Consider the following 19,210-nt stretch of genomic DNA (forward strand, 5'->3'; position numbering starts at 1 on the left):
GGATTATCACTTCCACCATTATGTTATAAAAAAGACTGTGGCTTCCCTTTTGGGTGGCCTCCTTCTATCTCAGATCATTAGCTGTTATGTCATAGGCTACTCAGGCAACTTATGGAGAAGCCCACGTGGTAAGGAACTGAGCCACACTTATATGAGCATGCCTCCTGCTAGGAGCTATGTGACTGTGCTTGGATGCAGATCTTCTGAGACCTGCCAATCACCACACAAGTGACCTTGGAAGTGAAATATCCAGCTCCACTTGAGCCTTAGGTTACTGTGTCTTTGGCCAACAGCTTGATGGCAAACTCGTAAGAGACTCTAAGCCAGAGGCACTCAACTCCGTTGCATCCAAACTCCTATCCCTAGAAGCTGACAAACCACTAAGTTTTACTATAATTTGCTAAATAGCAAAAGATAACTGATAAGCAATACACTAATGTCTACTCCTATTCCCTAATCAAAGCTGGGTTTCTGGTACACCTAGGTTGGGCATGGCAGTATCAGAGCTCCTATCTGGTGATGGAGTACTGCCTGGAACTGCAGCTTTTGTGATGAGGATCCCAGTCACTTGACTCCTTGAGGGATTGAGCTCTATTACCTACAGTCCCACTCAATTGATTAGACCACTCATAGAATTAATCCAGCCCAACTGCAACACAGATTATTGCTTGGCATGCTCTCTCCCACCTTCAGGGCATCCTTGGGCACATCAACACTATAAAGTACAGTCCCTCTACTAGCTGAGGCAGAGAGTTCAGGAAACCTCTGTGTAGATGATGACAATCAGATGTCCCCAGAAAGACCCATGTAGATAACATATTCCTGATTTCCATATGCAGCTCTAATTGATTATATGACACGCCTTAAAAACTAATTGTTCAACTTGCTGCATACACTGTCCAGGTGGGAACAAGTGGAGAAACATACATTGCTCAGAGAACACAGAGTTTTTGGCAGAGAATTTTTGGCAGTTTATATAACAATGCTGATTTGAAGGCAGTGGCTTTTTATGTAAAAAAGATTTTAAGACCTTGTAAAGATGTTAAATATTTACATAAGAAATTATGCTCAGCTAAGAAAAGAAGAGCAAAATGTAAAAACCAAGTGTGTCTTCTATAAATTGTTCTTTACTTGTTTCTTAGGTCTTTTTAGTAGTTTTTAGACCCACTTCTCAGTTCGTGATTAAACACCCACTGAAAACAAAATGGCACATACGGAGATGATAGTAGTATTTCACAGCCACAAGAAAAAAAAAAGGAAGAAAGGGGACTCTGTACCTCTGTCCCTGATGATTTTGTCTCTCATGCTCTAGGATGCAGTCATTGAGAGTTGAAGAACTTATGTGCGAGGGTGTCCTTAGAGCCACCGCTGAGATGCCCACCAATGGGGATGAGAAATTCAGCAGCAGTGAGGAGGTACGGTGGGAGAGGACATTCAGGTGATGGCTCACATTGATAACCAGTGGGTTTTGCTGGCATGACAGTTCATAGGTTCCTGAAATCAGATGAGTAATATTGTATCCACTCACATAGCACTGTGTTTCCACATCTAGCATTCATTTTCTCTTCTCAATAGCTGTGTACTCTAGGCAAGGTCCCCAGCAATATAAGAGACAGAAATCTAGAGCTGACTCTGGGGTCTGATGGATTATCCTCTAGTGGCCCTAAAGGGATCATTGTCAGACTCACCAAGAGAGTGGTTGTTCCCACTGACATCGGTCAGGTGAACAGTCACTGCTGGGTGCTGCTGTTCTCCAAGTACTGGGCCATCAGATGTCAAGAAAATGAAAATTGCCGTGGCCACTTCTGGTCTACTGAAACACACCTAGGCATAAGCACACATAGGTAGGAGCCATTATTTCCACTGTGCTCTCAAGGAATGTGTCACATTACCTTTACATTTCCTGAGTTCACCGTTTATAAAGCAAGAGCGCCCTTCGCCTTTACCCATGAGAAAAACACGGAGTAGGCACAGAAAGATATCCACATTCACAGCAAAAATCAAAATTCCATGGAAAAAAGGTAACTTGTAGCTACCGAACGTCCCATATTTTTCTGTGATTTTTCACTTCAACTGTTCCTTTCTCACTTGGGCCTGTCTTTCTTTAAATTTCTCAAAAAGATCACTGAAAGAGACCACTGCTGGAGACAGTAAATCACCACATAACCAGCCAATACCACCTCATCTCCAAATTCGAAGAAGTGGACAAGAGTCACCAAGCTACCATATTGCTGTGAACTGGCCTAGTTCCAAATATAGTTCATTCTTCTCCATCCTATCTCCCACCTAAACTTTTAAAGATTTTATTTTATTTTATTTTTTCTTAAATAGTTTATTGTCCAGTTGGTTTCCATATAACACCCAGTGCTCATCCCAACAAGTGCCCTCCTCCATGCCCATCACCCCCCTTCCCCTCTCCCCCACCCCTATCAGCCTTCAGTTTGTTCTCAGCATTCAAGAGTCTCTCATGGTTTGCCTCCCTCCCTCTCTCCCTGGACAGTCAAAGAGCCTTCTTTAATACAGCAGTACTTGCAGGTGCAGAGTGCATAACAAGCTTTTAAAACTAACAAGAGACAGAAAGCTAGCCAAAATGATGAAATGGAAGAACTCTCCTCTAAAGAAATTCCAGGAAGAAATGACAGCTAAAAACTGCTCAAAACAGATATAAGCAACATAACTGAACAAGAATTCAGAACAATAGTCATAAAATTAATTGCTGGGCGTGAAAAAGGCATGGAAGACAACAGAGAAGCTATTTCTACAAAGACTATGGAGCTTAAAAATAGTTGTGATGAATTAAAAAATGCTACAAATGAGATGCATAATAAAATGGAGGCATCCAATGCATGGATTGAAGAGGCAGAGAGAAGAATAGGTGAATTAGAAGACACAATTATAGAAAAAGAGGAAGTTGAGAAAGAGAGATAAACTGATCCAGGAACATGAAAGGAGAGTTCGAGAGCTGAGTGATACAATCAAACAGAACAATATCCATATCATAGGAATTCCAGAAAGGGAAGAGAGAGGAAAAGGCACTGAAGGAGTCCTTGAACAAATTATAGCAGAGAACTTCCCCAATCTGGGGAAGGAAACAGACATTGAAATCCAAGAGGCACAGAGAACACCCATCAGACATAACTTGAATCGATCTTCTGCACGATATATAGTGAAACTGGCAAAATATAAGGACAAAGGGAGAATTCTGAAAGCAGCTAGGGATAAAAGGGCCCTAACATACAAAGGGAAACCTATCAGAGTGATTACAGACCTACAACTGAAAGTTGGCAGGCCAGAAGAGAATGGCAGGAGATCTTCAATGTGATGAACAGAAAGAATATGCAACCAAGAATCCTCTATCCAGCAAGCCTGTCATTTAGAATAGAAGGAGAGATAAAAGTCTTTCCAAATAAACAAAAATTGAAAGAATTTGTCACCACTAAACCGGCCCTACAAGAAATCCTGAGGGGTACTCTATGAGGGAAATGTTGCAAGGAACACAAGATACCAGAGACACCACTACAAGCATGAATCCTACAAAGAACACAATGACTCTAAATCCATATTTTTCAATAATAACACTGAATGTAAATGGACTGAATGCTCCAATCAGAAGACACAGGGTAGCAGAATGGATAAAAAAACAAAATCCATCTGTTTGCTGTCTACAAAAAATTCATTTTAAACCTGAGGACACCTTCAGATTGAAAGTAGGGGGATGGAGAAATATCTATCATGCTACTGGAAGTCAAAAGAAAGCTGGAGTAGCTACACATATATCAGACAAATTGGACTTTAAAGTAAAGGCAGTAACAAGGGATGAAGAAGGGCATTATATAATAATTACAGGGTCTATCCATCAGGAAGAGCTAACAATTATAAATGTCTATGCACTGAATACGGAGCACCCAAATACATAAAACAATCACAAGCAGAAACCATCTTATGGATAAGAATGTGCTAATAGCAGGGGACTTTAATACTCCACTTATAGCAATGGAGAGATCAACTAGACGGAAAATCACTAAGGAAACAATGGACCCGAACGACACATTGGACCAGATGGATTTGACAGATATATTTAGAACTCTACATCCTAAGGCCATGGGATTCACTTTCTTCTCAAGCCCCCTAAACTTTTTATCTGAACCTGCCACTTAGTATGTGAACTATGACATTAGAGGCAACTGTGGAGTTTACTGTTTCTGAGGCTAGAAGCTGCCACACTGTTCATTCTGATGCATTTCAGCTGGTGCCCCAAGTACATATGCCCAAGCCTACCCATGCTGAAAAATAAGCCAACACCGAGGCCCAGGAAATTCAGTTAGTTATAAAGAATATTCCTAGATGGTTAGGCTCATTAACAATAAAACTGTCTTCCAAAGTAAGCTATAGAAGTTTCATCTGTGGAAATCCTTTAATAAAAAAACAGCAACAAAAAACACCTTAGATTTTGGGGGATGACCTGGAGACCTTATTTTCTACCCCGAAATTATTTGATGCAGCAATCTTAATTTTGTTTTACATCCCTTAGCTCAATATTACACTGAATTTCTATTGCTCGTAAATCCCTACCTTGCCTCGTATTCCATGATGGCTCCATTACTAGATTCTGGTGCTGCACCTTACAATGTTCTGTGTGCATTTCTGTAGCTTTTTATCTGGTTCCAAGGGCAGTGAAGTACCGGAACAACTGTCCTCAGGGTAAAAACAAGGTATATCTACTAGTGGGGACCCACCTCCTCTAGTAATGGGGAGGAGGAGAGTAAAACATGTTTTCCACTTTACCAAGAATTCTTCCTTGTGTGCAGGCTGATTTTTTCTTGAGTCTCAGTGGTGTGTTTATAGAGTGTCCGTTTGCACTGCTGGCTTAATTAGGGTGATTTTATGATTTGCAGTGGTCAGTGCAACACAGCGCTCCCTTCTTCCTCTCCTCCTTTGAGGGAAAGGCCAGCCACACTCTCTTTTTAGTGTCTTCCCCCCCCCTTTTCATTTCCCTTCTTTGAAGTAATAAATATTCCTTTAAAACTTAAGAAACATCCAGACCCATAGGTTAGGGCTTGCAATACGAGGTCCTTTGTCCCTGGCTGGATGAGGGCTAGACATGAAACATACCATAAGGTAACCAAGAGCCTAACTCGAAGCCCTCAGCCTCGGCAGCAAAGGACATCAAAGTCCCTTGGGAGCTCCCACAACCTCTTCCTTTTCCTACACCACAAAAGAGACCTGAGTACTGGAAGAAAGTTCTGGGTTGTTTCCTGAGCCAGGAACAGACGGAGTCCAAACAAGTTCGTGGTGGCTTTACCTCCATAGGCCTCAGACTGGAAGAGTGGGGTGGGCTCGGGAAGGAACAGGAGTGCTCAGTCTTCCCACCTCCTGTTGGGCCCCCAAAATAGACACCACCCACCTGAAACTAATTAGTAGGGGCAGGTCTCATGGTGCGGATTGCTCTGTCCTGAGGGCCCATGCCCAAAGCCTCCAACTCATTTTGCATCTCCTGGCAAGGTGCCCCCTTGCTCTAGGGGTCTTTGAACCAAATCACTTTGAACCTTAAAGGCTGCTCCTGGTCGCGGCGCGTCAGTGCTGTGATTTGTGGGAGGGGCTACGCGGGGATGCGGGGATTTCCAGGCCACTGCTGAAGCAGGAAACCACCAGTAAGACTTACTAAGGAGACGCAGGCACAGGAATGTTGGGAAACACAAAGCAAAAAGAGACAAGGGTTTGATCAAAGGACAAGACGCTGGGTCTGAGGCATTTCCTCTCCCAGTGACACAGGAGAGGTAACCGAACTCTGTTCTCATTCCAATACCGAATATGCCCCACAACAGCCACCAGACGCGAAGAAAGTATGAAGTCTCATGCAACTCCTGGAGCCTCCAAAGCAGAGACTAGCTTGAATCCACACATTGTGCATACTCAACGTGAGCCAGGATAAAAAGAACCAAGCAAGTTCACCATTCTGGAGAGAGGGCTGCCCGGCAGAAACTGCAGTGTGGCTCGTAGCTCCATCCTCACTAGCTGGTTAAATCCAAGCAATCCGTCTCTCCTCCCTGAGCCTCAAGCTCCTCTTTTGCACGTCTGAAACACGGACTTACTGCCTATCTCAGGAGGCTGTATCGACGATTAAACCATGCCTCTCATCTAGTAAGAACTCAACGTTCATAACTTACTTCACAAAATAATCCTTATTTCCAAAGAGAAATATTTTTTTAATTTTGTTTATACTTCAGAAAGACGAGGGTAAAGAATAACATTTCAAAATTAAACATACACCTATGAACTCTGGTGCATGGAGAATTATGCTTTTCCAAAACCCACAGGCTGAAAGATTTCATATATGCTATTTTAAATTGGCGGGTGTAGACCTGTGAATTGGTATTCCAGGTTCTACTTCTATAGACACTGGTGATATCCAAAGCTTTTGGTATAGAGTATATCTCTGTAAATGGAATCCATGAAAAATACATCTTATATACATAACTCTTTCAACAGACTTTTCAGAAATTCAGTTCAATATGTGTCTATCAAAAACCTACTTTTGCTATACATACATGTAGACAAAGAGACTTCTAAAACTGACAGTATAATTAGAATAGTGTTTTCCTTATTTCAACAAAGATGATTATTTTCATTGATGTTAATTATAATTAACATACAGTGTTACATTAGTTTCAAGCATACAGCACATGATTGAACAATGTGTGCTCACCAAAATAAATGCAGTCATTATCTGTCACCAAACAACATTTTCACAATCTTATGGACTGTATTTCCTATGCTGTACTTTTCATCGCTGTGACTTATTTGTTTAGTAACTGGAAGTTTGTACCTTTTAATCCCCTTTATCTATTTCACCCATCCCCCACCTACTGCCCCTTTGGCAACAACCTGTTTGTTCTCTGCATTGAAGAGTCTGGTTTTCTAGTTTGCCTCCTTTTTTCCTTTGCTTATTTATTTTATTTCTTAAATTCCATATGGTATTTGTCTTACTCTGACTGGCTCATTTCCCTTAGCATTAAACCCTCTAGGTCCACCCATGTTGTTGCAAAGGCAAGATCTCATTCTTTTTGATGGCTGAGTAACATTCCATTGTATTTATATACCGCATCTTCTTTATCCATTCATCTATCCGTGGACACCTAGTATGCTTCCATATCTTGGCTATTTTAAATAATGCTACCATAAACATAGGGGTGCATATATCTTTTCGAATTGGTGTTTTCATTTTCTTTGGGAAAATATCTAGTAGTGGAATTACTGGATTGTATGATGTTTCTGTTTTTAATTTTTTGAGGTATCTCCATACTATTTTCCACAGTGGCTGCATCATGTTGCATTCCCACCAACAGTGCACGAGGGTTCCTTTTTCTCCACATCCTCACCAATACTTGTTATTTCTTGTCTTTTTGACTACAGCTATTCTGACAGGGGAAATGACAGGGAACTTCACTGTGTTTTTGATTTGCCTCTCCTTGATGATGAGTGATGTTAAGCATCAAAGGTGATATTTAGGGGCGCCTGGGTGGCTTAGTCAGTTAAGCATCCGACTTTGGCTCAGGTCATGATCTCATGGTTCATGGGTTCTAGCCCTGTATCAGGCTCTGTGCTGACAGCTAGCTAGCTCAGAGCCTGGAGCCTGCCTCAGATTCTGTATCTCCCTCTCTCCCTGACCCTCCCCTGCTCACACTGTCTTTCTCTCTCTCAGAAATAAATAAAAAACATTTAAAAAATTTTTAAAGATGGTATTTTAAAAATTTTTTAATGTTTATTTACTTTTGAGAGGGAGAGACAGAGCATGAGCTGGGAAGGGGCCGAGAGAGAGAGGGAGACACATAATCTAAAGCAGGATCCAGGCTCTGAGCTGTCAGCACAGAGCCTGACATAGGGCTCAAACTCACTCACGAGCTGTGTGATCACGACCTGAGCAGAAGTCAGCCACCCAAACAACCAAGCCAGATGATATTTTTAAAAGTTGCTTTTTCCACAGATAGATCACAGCTATTTTAATATAGTATTATAGTCCACACTATTTTCACTTTATACAAAATACATAACAAGTTTTATGTTCCCAGCTGTAAAAGCTAAGTATCGGCTGGAACAGATACTCGGGCAACATGAGGCTTTCCTTATTCTACCCCCATACCACTTTTGCCAGGATAGTGTGACACTTCTTTAATCACCACACCAAACACGTTATGTGAACAGCTTCCCCTTCAGGATAAAGAGCAGCAAATGCACCTCCCAGAGAACTATCCAGATCTGAAATGAGCCCCAGGCATGCCCCAAGAGAAAAATGCAAGATGCTAAGAGGTCAAGGGGATTATTAGCTTCATCCATAATATTTTCTGATATGTTTTAACAAGGAGATTGCATTCGTGCATTACATTTGCAAGATAAGATTAATCTGAACTTGGCTCTTATGAAGAAAAACTATAGCTCGATGTTAGAAAGGAGGCAGAATCTTTTTAGAAGAGCAAGGGATCCTCAGGACTGAGGGATGGTTTCAAGACAGAGGGACTGCCTAAATATTGAACTAAAGAAACAGACTGGAGAGACAGACAGACAGATACTGAGTCACATACAGACGTGGAAAGCCAGTCCATCAAACCCAATGGCTTTTTCATCCAAAGCCTTCACATTAACTCCTGGATCTCACTTCTGGCCACTTGTGAGGGCAAGATTGAAAGAATGTTTCCCTAGAGAAGCACTGTTTGGGCTTCAGAAACCCCTCTTCCATCTGCCTACAGGGTACAGACACACTCAGGAATCCTCCCAAGCCAAGCGTTTCAACTTCCAGGTCATCCTTTGTGGCGGTCACTGGATAGCGGACCCTGAAACTGTACCACAAACTTGAAAAGAATCCTTGCTGAGGTTTTTAAATGTTTTTGGTTAGTTACTGGGTTGTTATTTTTTCTGTGCCTTTCCTTTCTCTGTCCTCTAGGGCACATCCTGATTCCAGAGAGAAAGGGGAGGCCCTTGAACAGGAGAAAGTGGGCAGACACCACATTCTCTTTGTACAGCAGTTCGCAGCTTGCCAGGCATGCTCACATGCTCTGCTGGAGCCTCCATAAAGTTCCTCCGGTTTTTATTCCTGTTGGAGATTTTGTGCCATAATATCTCCAGGATACAAAAGTTATATCATAGAAGTGGAAAGTGGGTTCTGAGGAACATAAGTGACTTCCTCTAGCTAAAAGCTAGAGGTAGGAAATTGGGTTTCCCCAACTTCAAGTTCTGCATTCTTTTGACTACCCAATGCTTCTAAATTTGGGGTGAGCAGGAAGTCACAAACTCCTTAGAAAATGTGTTGACACTCATTGGCAAAAATGGGGAAAACATCATTTTCCCCCAAAATGAAGTCACACAAACACTTAGGCATAAAAGTTTCTTACAATTTCTGAAAGCCACAAGAACCCTTTAAAAGCCATTTGTTGCCCAATTAGGGGTCAACGGAAATCAGATTAAGAATTCTTGCACTATTGGGGCGCCTGGGTGGCTCAGTTGGTTTAGCGTCCAGCTTCAGCTCAGGTCATGATCTCATGGTTTATGGGTTCGAGCCCCATATCGGGCTCTGTGCTGACAGCTCAGAGCCCGGATACTGTTTCAGATTCTTTGTTTCCCTCTCTCTATGCCCCTCCCCCACTCACACTCTGTCTCTCTCTCTCTCTCTCAAAAATAAACATTATAAAAATTTTTTAAATAAATAAAATGTGTTTGCACTATTGGTTGAACCATATGCCTTTTTTGTAGGTGAAAAATTATCAAATATTGGCAATATCATATGACCCACCCTAATAATATTGCTATCTCTGTAGACTTCAGAAATTTGACAGGGCAGAGAGATCAGTTCTCACAGTTTCGGGGGCTCTTACTGGACATCCAAATCTAACAGTGGAAGGGAGGCTGTGAGGCAACTGGAATCTTGCCACTGGGCTGTCTCAATGGTCTCCATACTTGATGATGGGAATCAAAATGGGAAAGTAGTTTTGAACCTGGTTTGACTTCCTTCCCACATTCAAGCCTGTCTCCCTTGCTTTGGTCAAAACTTGGCTGACTTCCTATATTATATTCCTTCACAGTACAAGTACAGCTGTAAATACTATGGGTTTACATGGTTCTCTTTTCGGAAGAGTGAAGTCAATTCGTCATTTTGTGAGATGAAGAGGGAACAGCATTATGACCCCCCACCATCGAGAGGGAGACATTTGAAAATGTGTGACTCAGCAAGTCAGTGGCAGGACTCAGATCAGAATCAGCTTGTTGTCTCATTTCCTTCTAACAGCATTTCCTCATCTGTGATTTTAGACAGCAGGGCTAAATCGGCAGAGACTCTATGTTAGAAGAGCCTGTGCAACTAAGAAGGGGGCTCAGAAAGAGGGAAACCAAATCTGCAGCAGACACTGCGGTGTGGGGGTCCACTGTGAAATCTGGGAGATACTATGAAACCATCCCCTTCATGACTGAGCACTCAGCCCACAGCAAAGTCTCCTTCTGGAAACTGCCCTCTGAGGAAGAAAGATACCACTAACTCATGCCACTTCTCTGGAAAGGGAGAAGAGAGTGAGAAAACCATGTCCAGTGGCCTTCTTACAGGAGTGAGGGGTGGATAGAAGTGGACAGAAGAACTCTGGGGGCCATTCCAGCTCCATGTGGCATGCTGACGCTGTCACGTGGCTGTCTCACAGCCCTCCTCTCTCACTACTCCCCCCAACAAGTGTTGATCTTGGGGAAAGTTCTCGATAAACTTGCAGCAAATCTTCACCACTCTGAATCCTAGGCACACACTACATAAGACAAACTCTGAGAATGAGGGAAAGTATTATGGAACAGAGATGGAGAAGCTTCTCCCGGGAATAAGAATACATAAGGGAAAGGATGAAGGCATGCACCGAAGAGCCTGGCAAGCTTCCCCACACCCGGCTGAGAAAAACTGCCATCCCATTTACTAATGAAACTTAGAGTTGGATAAGATGCTGTGTCGAGGGTCTGAAAAGGCTTCCAAGCCAAATCACTGAAAAGTTACAGAAGTAGCAGTCAGATAGGACAGTGAAAAATGGGTGGTTTCCCCTCTAGAGATAAACTGTTGAGCCACGGGGAGACGGAGTTCCTCTTTCAGTGCATTAGGCTAGTTTTTGACGGAAATGAAAATCATGTATATATAGCCACCCTTGCTTTTGCAGGATTCCCAGGGAATATAGGGATCCACAGATTGATTTTCTAAACAGACTTTCTTTTGAAAGGCTAGAACTGTTTAGAAATGTCAGGGATGTGTACAGAAATAATTCCAATACCTATTATAAATGCTCCTACCCTCTTCACTGGGGAATCCTGTACTTAGCTTAACTTTTACTTGGTAAATTGGAGGCATCATTTTGAACATCAATTATTTTCCTGGATGCCAAGATAACAACCCTTTAAGGCAGTGCTCTTTAAACTTTAATGTACCCACAGATTGCTGGAGGGTCTTGTTTTAAAATGCCAATTCTAATTTAGTAGAGCTGAGGTTCTGCATTCCTACCTACTTCTCAAGTGGTGCTGATGCTTCTGGATGGTGGCCACATTTTGAGTAGCAAAGCTCTAAAAGTATCAGCAAATATATTTATCTTTGTCCTGAGCATTTGGTAGCCTATGACTGTAATTCTTCTATTATTCATGTTTATTATCTCATTCTTTTTTAAGTTCACCATCAAGCTTAAATTAAAATAGACACTGGAAGGAATCATCTAGTCCAATACCTCATTTAAAAAGTTTATTTATTTATTTTGAGACAGACAGATTGGGGGGGAAGGAGGGAGAGAGAGAGAAAGAAAGAGAGAGAAAGTATGCAGGGAAGGGGCAGAGAGGGAGAGGGGGAGAGAAAGAGAGAGAGACAGAGACAGAGAGAGAGAGAGACAGAGAGAGACAGAGAGAGAGAGAGACAGAGAGAGAGAGAGAGAGAGAGAGAAAGAGAGAGAAAGACAGAGAATCCCAAGCAGGTCCTGCACTGTCAGCATGGATGTGGGTCTTGAATTCACCAACCATGAGATCATGACCTGAGCCGAAATCAAGAGTTGAATGCTCAACTGACTGAGCCACCCAGGTGCCCCGAAATACCTCATTTTAATGCTAAGGAAACTGATGTCCAAGAAGGCTGTATGATTTATATAAGGATTAACAATAAAAATAGGACTTATAATACTGTTCCTCTGAGTATAGGTCTTCTCCCAGTTTCTATCTTCTCTACTAATTTGTTGCTCCATCTCTATAGCAGATTGAAAATTCAGAAAATTAATATTATTAAAATTCTACGTAAAGTCAATAGGCTTTAACAAAGAGATCAATCCACTTTCCTATGAACAAAAAGTCAAAGAATCCAAAGTAATGATTAGACTTGGTGCTTTCTATATATGAGCTCTTCTTTTTTGCTAAATTATGAAATCTGGACAGTTTTCTGGATGCTTGAGGTCAACTCTAAATAGAGGATTAGTATTCAACTGACTAAATAAAAAAAAAGTGCTGCCAAATTTAGAAAAAAAAGTGTTGCCAAATTTAGCAAAAACAAAGAAGCTCACTTAAATTTGAATATCAGAGAAACAATAAAGAATTTCTTTTGTATAATTATGCCTTGAACATGGCATAGGATCTACTTATACTAAAAATTTCTTCATTGTTTATGAAATACTTTTTTTTTTTCAAAAAGTCAAAGTTGGCAAGATGTAAGAATGCACAATTTCAGGGGCGCCTGGGTGGCTTAGTTGGTTGAGCGTCCGACTTTCGCTTAGGTCATGATCTCGCGGTTGTGGGTTTGAGCCCCGCGTCAGGCTCTGTGCTGACTGCCAGCTCAGAGCCTGGAGCCTCTTTCGGTCTGTGACTCCCTCTCTCTCTGACCCTCCCCTGCTCACGCTGTCTCTCTCTCTCCTAGAAATAAATAAAACATAAAAAAAAAAATTAAAAAAAAAAGAATGCACAATTTCAAAAAAATGAAGAAATAAAAGAAAGAAGAGCAGATAAATAAAACGAAAAGAAAAGAAGAAGAAAGGATTTTGTAGGTGTTCGTATATAAAGAAAAATAGAGAAAGAAGAAATGGGAAGAGTGGTAGACACTTTTTGGACCAGCGAATAGAGAGCACACATTTCTAATAAAGACTGGTCCTTAATTTCTGAATGAATAAAGGCTCATTCTTTAAGCATTTCCTAATAAAATGTAGGGCCAAGAGAGGAAGAAAAAAAAACTTGAATAATGACAGATCTGGCACCATTAAGATTGTTATCCCCTGAAAACTCCATGCTAGAAACAAACAAATAAAATGCTATTAAGAATCCATGATTTTAAAAAGATGTTATGAGTGATTACAAAATACTTAGGGTAGACCAACGATGAAAGCCCTATATGTCAACATTTATTGGCTAAAATCAAAGCAGTACTTGGAAAAATTATGGAACAGTGAAAACAAATTATCTAAGTGTTTGACTCAAGAAGATAAACAGGAACATCAGTATGAATCCAGAGTAACAGGAAGAGAGGAAACAATAAAGATAAAGACAGAAATCCATGACTTGGAGAACCACGACTAGAATAAAGAGAAAAATGAACAAAAGTAGAAATTGTTCTTTGAAGAAACCCAGACATGAGTCATCAAAAGAGAGAAGAGGAGAAATCAGAAGGCTTAAAAACATACAATATAAAGGGAGTGGTAACTATACCTAAGATAGAGATGAGAAAAAATAAAAATACATTATGAACAACTATCAGCATGACATCTGAATATGTAGAAGAAATTAGTAAATGTATGGAAATCTCCCAGAGTCCAAAATTGGAAAGGAGAAATTGACCATATTAATAAAAATCAAAAGAGGTTAAATGACAAACATATAAATCTTTCCTCAAGAAAAACCCGAAACCCAATTGGTTTTCCAGGTGGGTTAATTTTGAAGGAACAGATAATCCTTATTTTATACAGGTGGTTTCAGAAAATACAAGAGGGAAAGTTGGTCAATCAATTTTATGAGGCTTGTGTAATCTGAACATCTAAAAGAGGAATAGATAAACCAATTCCTTGTATAAATACAAATGCAAAAATCCAAAGCAAAAGATTAACCAATAAAATCCAAGACCATATTTAAGATCTAATACATAATAAGCAAGCAGGTTCACGCCACAAAGGCAAAAATGACTTGATATCTTTAAAAAAATCCTATCAATAGGATTCAACGTAATGATAGATCAAACAAGAAAAATTATATGATCCTATCAATTGACACAAATCAAGTATTTGATTAAGTTTGGCCACATATACCAGTATGTTTTTCAAGAAGCAGAAGAATCTAAGGCTTATTCTAAAATTGATATGGAAATAAGGGATCATGAATAATGAATAGCTAACTCAATTTGTTTAAATGTGCAAAAAAGTGGAAGAAGGCAGGGACATGCCCTACCAGTTATGTTTATGTAGTAAAGTCTATTCCAGAAACTAGTATATAATTAACGTGGCACTGCAGATTATCAGGGGCAAGGACAGAATGTTTGAATGGTTGAGATTAGAAATTGGTTTATCATATATAGGAGAAACAAAGTGGAACCCTACTTATTCTAAATACAAAGACACATTTCAATAGGTTAAACGCTAAACTTCAAAAGGCAAAACTGTAAAATAGGAAAGTAAAAACTATTTTTGCCATAAAACTACTAGATTTATCTACATTACAATTAATAGAAGAGGAATACTAAATGCCTGATAACTATTTTTGTAAAGGGATGGTCTACCTCACTAATAATCAGAGAAAAATACACAATATAACAATGAAATATCACTTTGTTCACATCAGAGTTACTCAATTTAGGTCAGTAGATAATATTAAGTTTGTGCAAGGACAAGTGGAAACGGATATACTATTTTCATCTGTCTTGGAAGTAGTAATTTTAATTTCAAGTCCACATGTCTACATATATGTCTCTCCATTTCAGTGTATTTCTGAGCCATCCTGTTCCACTGATTTGTCTATTTGTTGATATTTTAACCATTATAACTTTATGGTATATTTTGATGTTTGACAGAGTCAGGCCTCATGATCACTAAACTTTTGTAGAATTTCCATAAAACTATTAAAATCAACTTTGTCATTCTTTAAAAGTATTTTGTTAGAATTTTTATTGAGATTCTGCAAAGTTTGGGACATAGGGAGAACTGACCTTCATATGATATTGAGTCTTTCTATACAAGATCAGTTTGTGCCTCTTCGTTTATTCAAGCTTTCATGTGTCTTCATAGAGATCTTTCCATTTCCTTTTTTTCTTACATTTATTCCTAGATATTTTACTCCCTTCACTGCTATTATAAAGAAGCTATTTTCTTTAATCATCTTTTCTCCTTGATTGCTATTTAAAAATTAGCATATTTGCTTTCATCTTAATTTTGTACTAAACTATGATACTAAATGAAATAATTTTCAGGTTGGTTCCTCTTTTCAGATATCAACTTAATTTCTGAGAAAATAATTTGAATTTTATTTCTTCCTTTTGTATTTCATGCTTCATTTCTTTTATATTTCAAAAAGTATAAAATTCACAGTCTAGCACTGGCTGCTATTTCCAGAGAAAGTAAAATAACAACAGTGATGTAGGAGTTTTTGCTACTTTCCTGATTTCTGCTCTTCTCTGTTAGCTCCTTCACATTTTTTACTTTGACTTTAACTTGATCTTTTCCTAATTTAGGTGGAAACTTTGATCATTGATTTTATATTTATTTTCCAAATAAAGACATGTAAAGCTGTAAATCTCCCTGGAAGTACTATTTTAATCATATCCCATACATTTTGAAATGTTGCCTCATTATCATTCAGCTCAAAATATTTTCTAATTTTCCCCAGAAAACCTTCTTTGACCTATGGATTATTTAGAAATATACTGCTTGATTACCAAAAAATTGCAGATGTCCTAGACATATTGTTATTCATTTCGAATTTCATCCTGTTAAGGTCAGAGGATGTACTCTGTGTGACTGCAATCATTACAAATGTATTATTTGTTTTATAGTCTAGTAGATAGCCTATCTTGGTGAACGTACCACATGCATTCTGCAGTTGTTGAGTGTAGCGTTTCTACAAATGTCAAGTAGATCAAGATACTTGATAATGGTTTTCAAATCTTATATACTTGTTCTGATTTTTTGTCTACTTGTTATATCAACGACTTAGAGAGAGAAATGATAAAAAATATCCACTTATTATTATGGATTTGGCTATTTGTCTATTAGTTGTCAACTTATAATTCATTTCTTTTGAGGCTCTGTCCTTAGGTGATTCAATTTTATAACAATTAATATGGCTCAGTATTTCTGATAAGTTGACCCATTTATCATTATAAAATATCCCTATTTACCTCCAGTAACACTCTATTTTGTCAGATATTAACATAGCACATTTTTTTATGCTTAGAGTTCACATGATATATAATTTTTCACTTTTACTTTCATTCTGCATGTCTTTATATTTAAAGTGTGTTTTCAGGTCGCCTGGGTGGCTCAGTCGGTTAAACCTCTGACTTTAGCTCAGGTCATGATCTCATAGTTCGTGAGTTCGAGCCCTGTTTTGGGAATCTGTCCTGAAAGCTCAGCCTGGAGCCTGCTTTCATTTCTGTGTCTCCCTCTCTCTCTGCTCCTCCCTCATCCCTGCTCACACACTCTCTCTCAAAAATAAACATTAAAAATTTTAAAAACTAAAGTATGTTTTCATAAATAGTATGTCATTCTTTCCATGTTATGTAGACTGACAACCTCTGCCTTTTACAAGGCTTATTAGGCAATTTGAATTTAACGTAATTAAGAATATACTTAGTTTTAAGTCTGCCATCTTGATATTTGTTTTTTATTTGTTGTTTCTTAGTTCCTCTTTTCCTGCCCCCTTATGAGTGAATCAAGTTATTTTATCACTGTATTAATCTTTGTGTATATATGTATTTTTAAAAGATTGTTCTGGAGATGATAATATGTATGTCTAACTGACTACAATCTACACTCAAATAATATTACTATCCATAGTGTAAGGACCTTACAGCCATATTATACCAACATACAGATGTTGGTACCCAGGCTGCTCCTTTCTACACATCCGGCACACTAAGTTCCATCTCAATTTTCATATATGTGCTGATGATGCAAGCACCTAAATCCCATCTCAGAATTTATTCCTAGAGGCTCCAACCTGCCACAACCAAAGATGATCCAACATTCCCCCATCTATGAATTTATTTTGATGTGGTTTTCACTCAAACTATAGCCCATGTTTTATAAAGTTTTAGAGGAAGAGGTAGTCTGCCTCTGTTTCTCCCCTCTGTCACCTCCCCTCTCAATCTGGCTTAGCCCACAGTCCCATTCACCCACCTCTGTGTTATGTCATAAATAGCCTCCCCCTAGTCCCATTCCTGTGGACCCCCAGGGGATGCCTGAAACTGCAGAAAGTACAAAACCCTGTATTTATACTATGTCTTTTCCTATACATCATACCTATGATGACATTTAATTTATAAATTAGGCACAGTAAGAGATTAACAATAACACATAATAAAACAGAACAATTGTAATAACATACTATAATAAAAATTATATGATTAACTCTCAACGTATCATTGCACTTCTTCTTGTGATGGTGTGAGATAATAAAATGAGGAGATGAAGTGAGGTGAATGACCCAGGCATTGTGACAGTGTTAGGCTACTATTGACATTGTAATGATTTGTCAGAGAGGGGTCATCTGCTTTTCAACCGCAGTTGACCACAGTAACTGCAAAAGTGAAAATACGGATAAGGGAGTGTTACTATATTATCATTATGCTCCCAATTGCCAAGGCCGAAAGGCATTATTCATTCAAGCAATCACCAAACATTTTGAAGATTACAACGGGGAAGCTCTATGCTCAGTGTTCTACATAAAACCATGACTATACATGGTTTCTGTCCACAAGATCCTTAGAGTTCATCAGATGGAGAGGGAGAAAGGAGAAGACCAAAGTATATGAATACTATGAGAGAAGAGTCTACTTAGGAAGCGCACAGAAGAAGTTCTCAACTATGCTAAGAGGGGCTTGGGAAAGAGGTTCGGGAAAGGCCAGACTTTATAAAAGAAATAATCCTTGAGCTAACTCTTAGAAGATGAATATGTATTTCTTAGAGAGATAAAACAGAGAAAACATTTACAGGGAAAGAAAAACAGGAGTTCCCTACCTGAAAGGTTATGGAGATATGAAAACCTTGGGAGTGCTCCAGTACTGAAAGCACTCTGTTATGACTAAAATGATTAAGGCCTAGAATGTGCGTGTGTGTGTGTGTGCGTGTGCGTGTGTGTTTAGAGGAGTGTGGAAGATGGGATAAATGATGGAATTCAATGAGACAAGGTTTATCTCTATCTCTCTATGTCCAGTCACCAGGTCCTTTTGAGTCTCTTTTGTACTTTACTGTGTCTGTACCATATGACTGACGACATTTTGTCTTCTAGAATATTTGAATACACTGCTCATGCAGCGTATGTACCTTAAGAGTCAAGATGGTGACTCATTCAGCTTTGAACTCCTCTACGGTGTAATATTTTGTTCATTTTAGGCAATGTTTATGGAGTTGAATTAAAATTGGCACTGTTATGATGTGGAAATAAGCAAATGTCTATCAGTATCTTTAGTATGAACTGGACACATGATATGGAGCGAAGGTGAGCACGCTATAACCCATGGGCCAGATCTGACCCGCTGCCTGGCTTTGTACAGCCTGTGAGCTAAGAATGTTTCTTGCATTTTCCAATGGTCGAAAAAAAATCAAAGAAAGACAATGTGAATAATGTGAAAATTACATGAATTGAAATTTCAGTGTTCATAAATATAATTTTATTAGAACACAGCTCTGCTTGTTTATTTACATACTGTCTATGGCTGCTCTCATTTAGTTGCAGTATTTAGTTGTAACAGAGACTTCATGGCCCACAAACCCTAGAATATTTATTATTTTGCTCTTTATAGGAAATGTTTCCTGGCAGAGAGGAAGGACCATGGAGTTTTGGGATAAGCTGGATCTGAATTTGAACCTTATCTCTCTGTGTCTCTCTTAGCTATGTTATCTCAAATGTTTAGCATCTCTGAGTTTTCAGATAATCATTTTTAAAATGAGGAAAATCATGTCTCTGATTGACAACTTGTATGAGAATTAACAACAAGATACCTGGAACAGAGCAAATCTCAATAAATGTGTTTCTC

The 19,210-nt window shown here is 39.2% G+C and overlaps 1 protein-coding gene across 2 annotated transcripts in view; it reads right to left on the reverse strand.

Moving 5' to 3' along the window:
* PAPPA2 (pappalysin 2) overlaps positions 1-19,210 on the reverse strand; it is a 268,752-nt gene that overhangs the window by 100,323 nt on the left and 149,219 nt on the right. For both annotated transcript variants that reach the window (XM_077763320.1, XM_077763319.1), the window contains 2 exons: positions 1,689-1,824; positions 1,278-1,494 (listed from right to left, as the gene is read on the reverse strand). In XM_077763320.1, the coding sequence (XP_077619446.1) occupies positions 1,278-1,494; positions 1,689-1,824 (353 nt within the window). The remainder of the gene's footprint in view (positions 1-1,277; positions 1,495-1,688; positions 1,825-19,210) is intronic.

The sequence above is a fragment of the Crocuta crocuta genome, unplaced genomic scaffold (genome assembly GCF_008692635.1).
Source record: "Crocuta crocuta isolate KB4526 unplaced genomic scaffold, BGI_CrCroc_1.0 scaffold3, whole genome shotgun sequence".
NCBI classification, from domain to species: domain Eukaryota; kingdom Metazoa; phylum Chordata; class Mammalia; order Carnivora; family Hyaenidae; genus Crocuta; species Crocuta crocuta.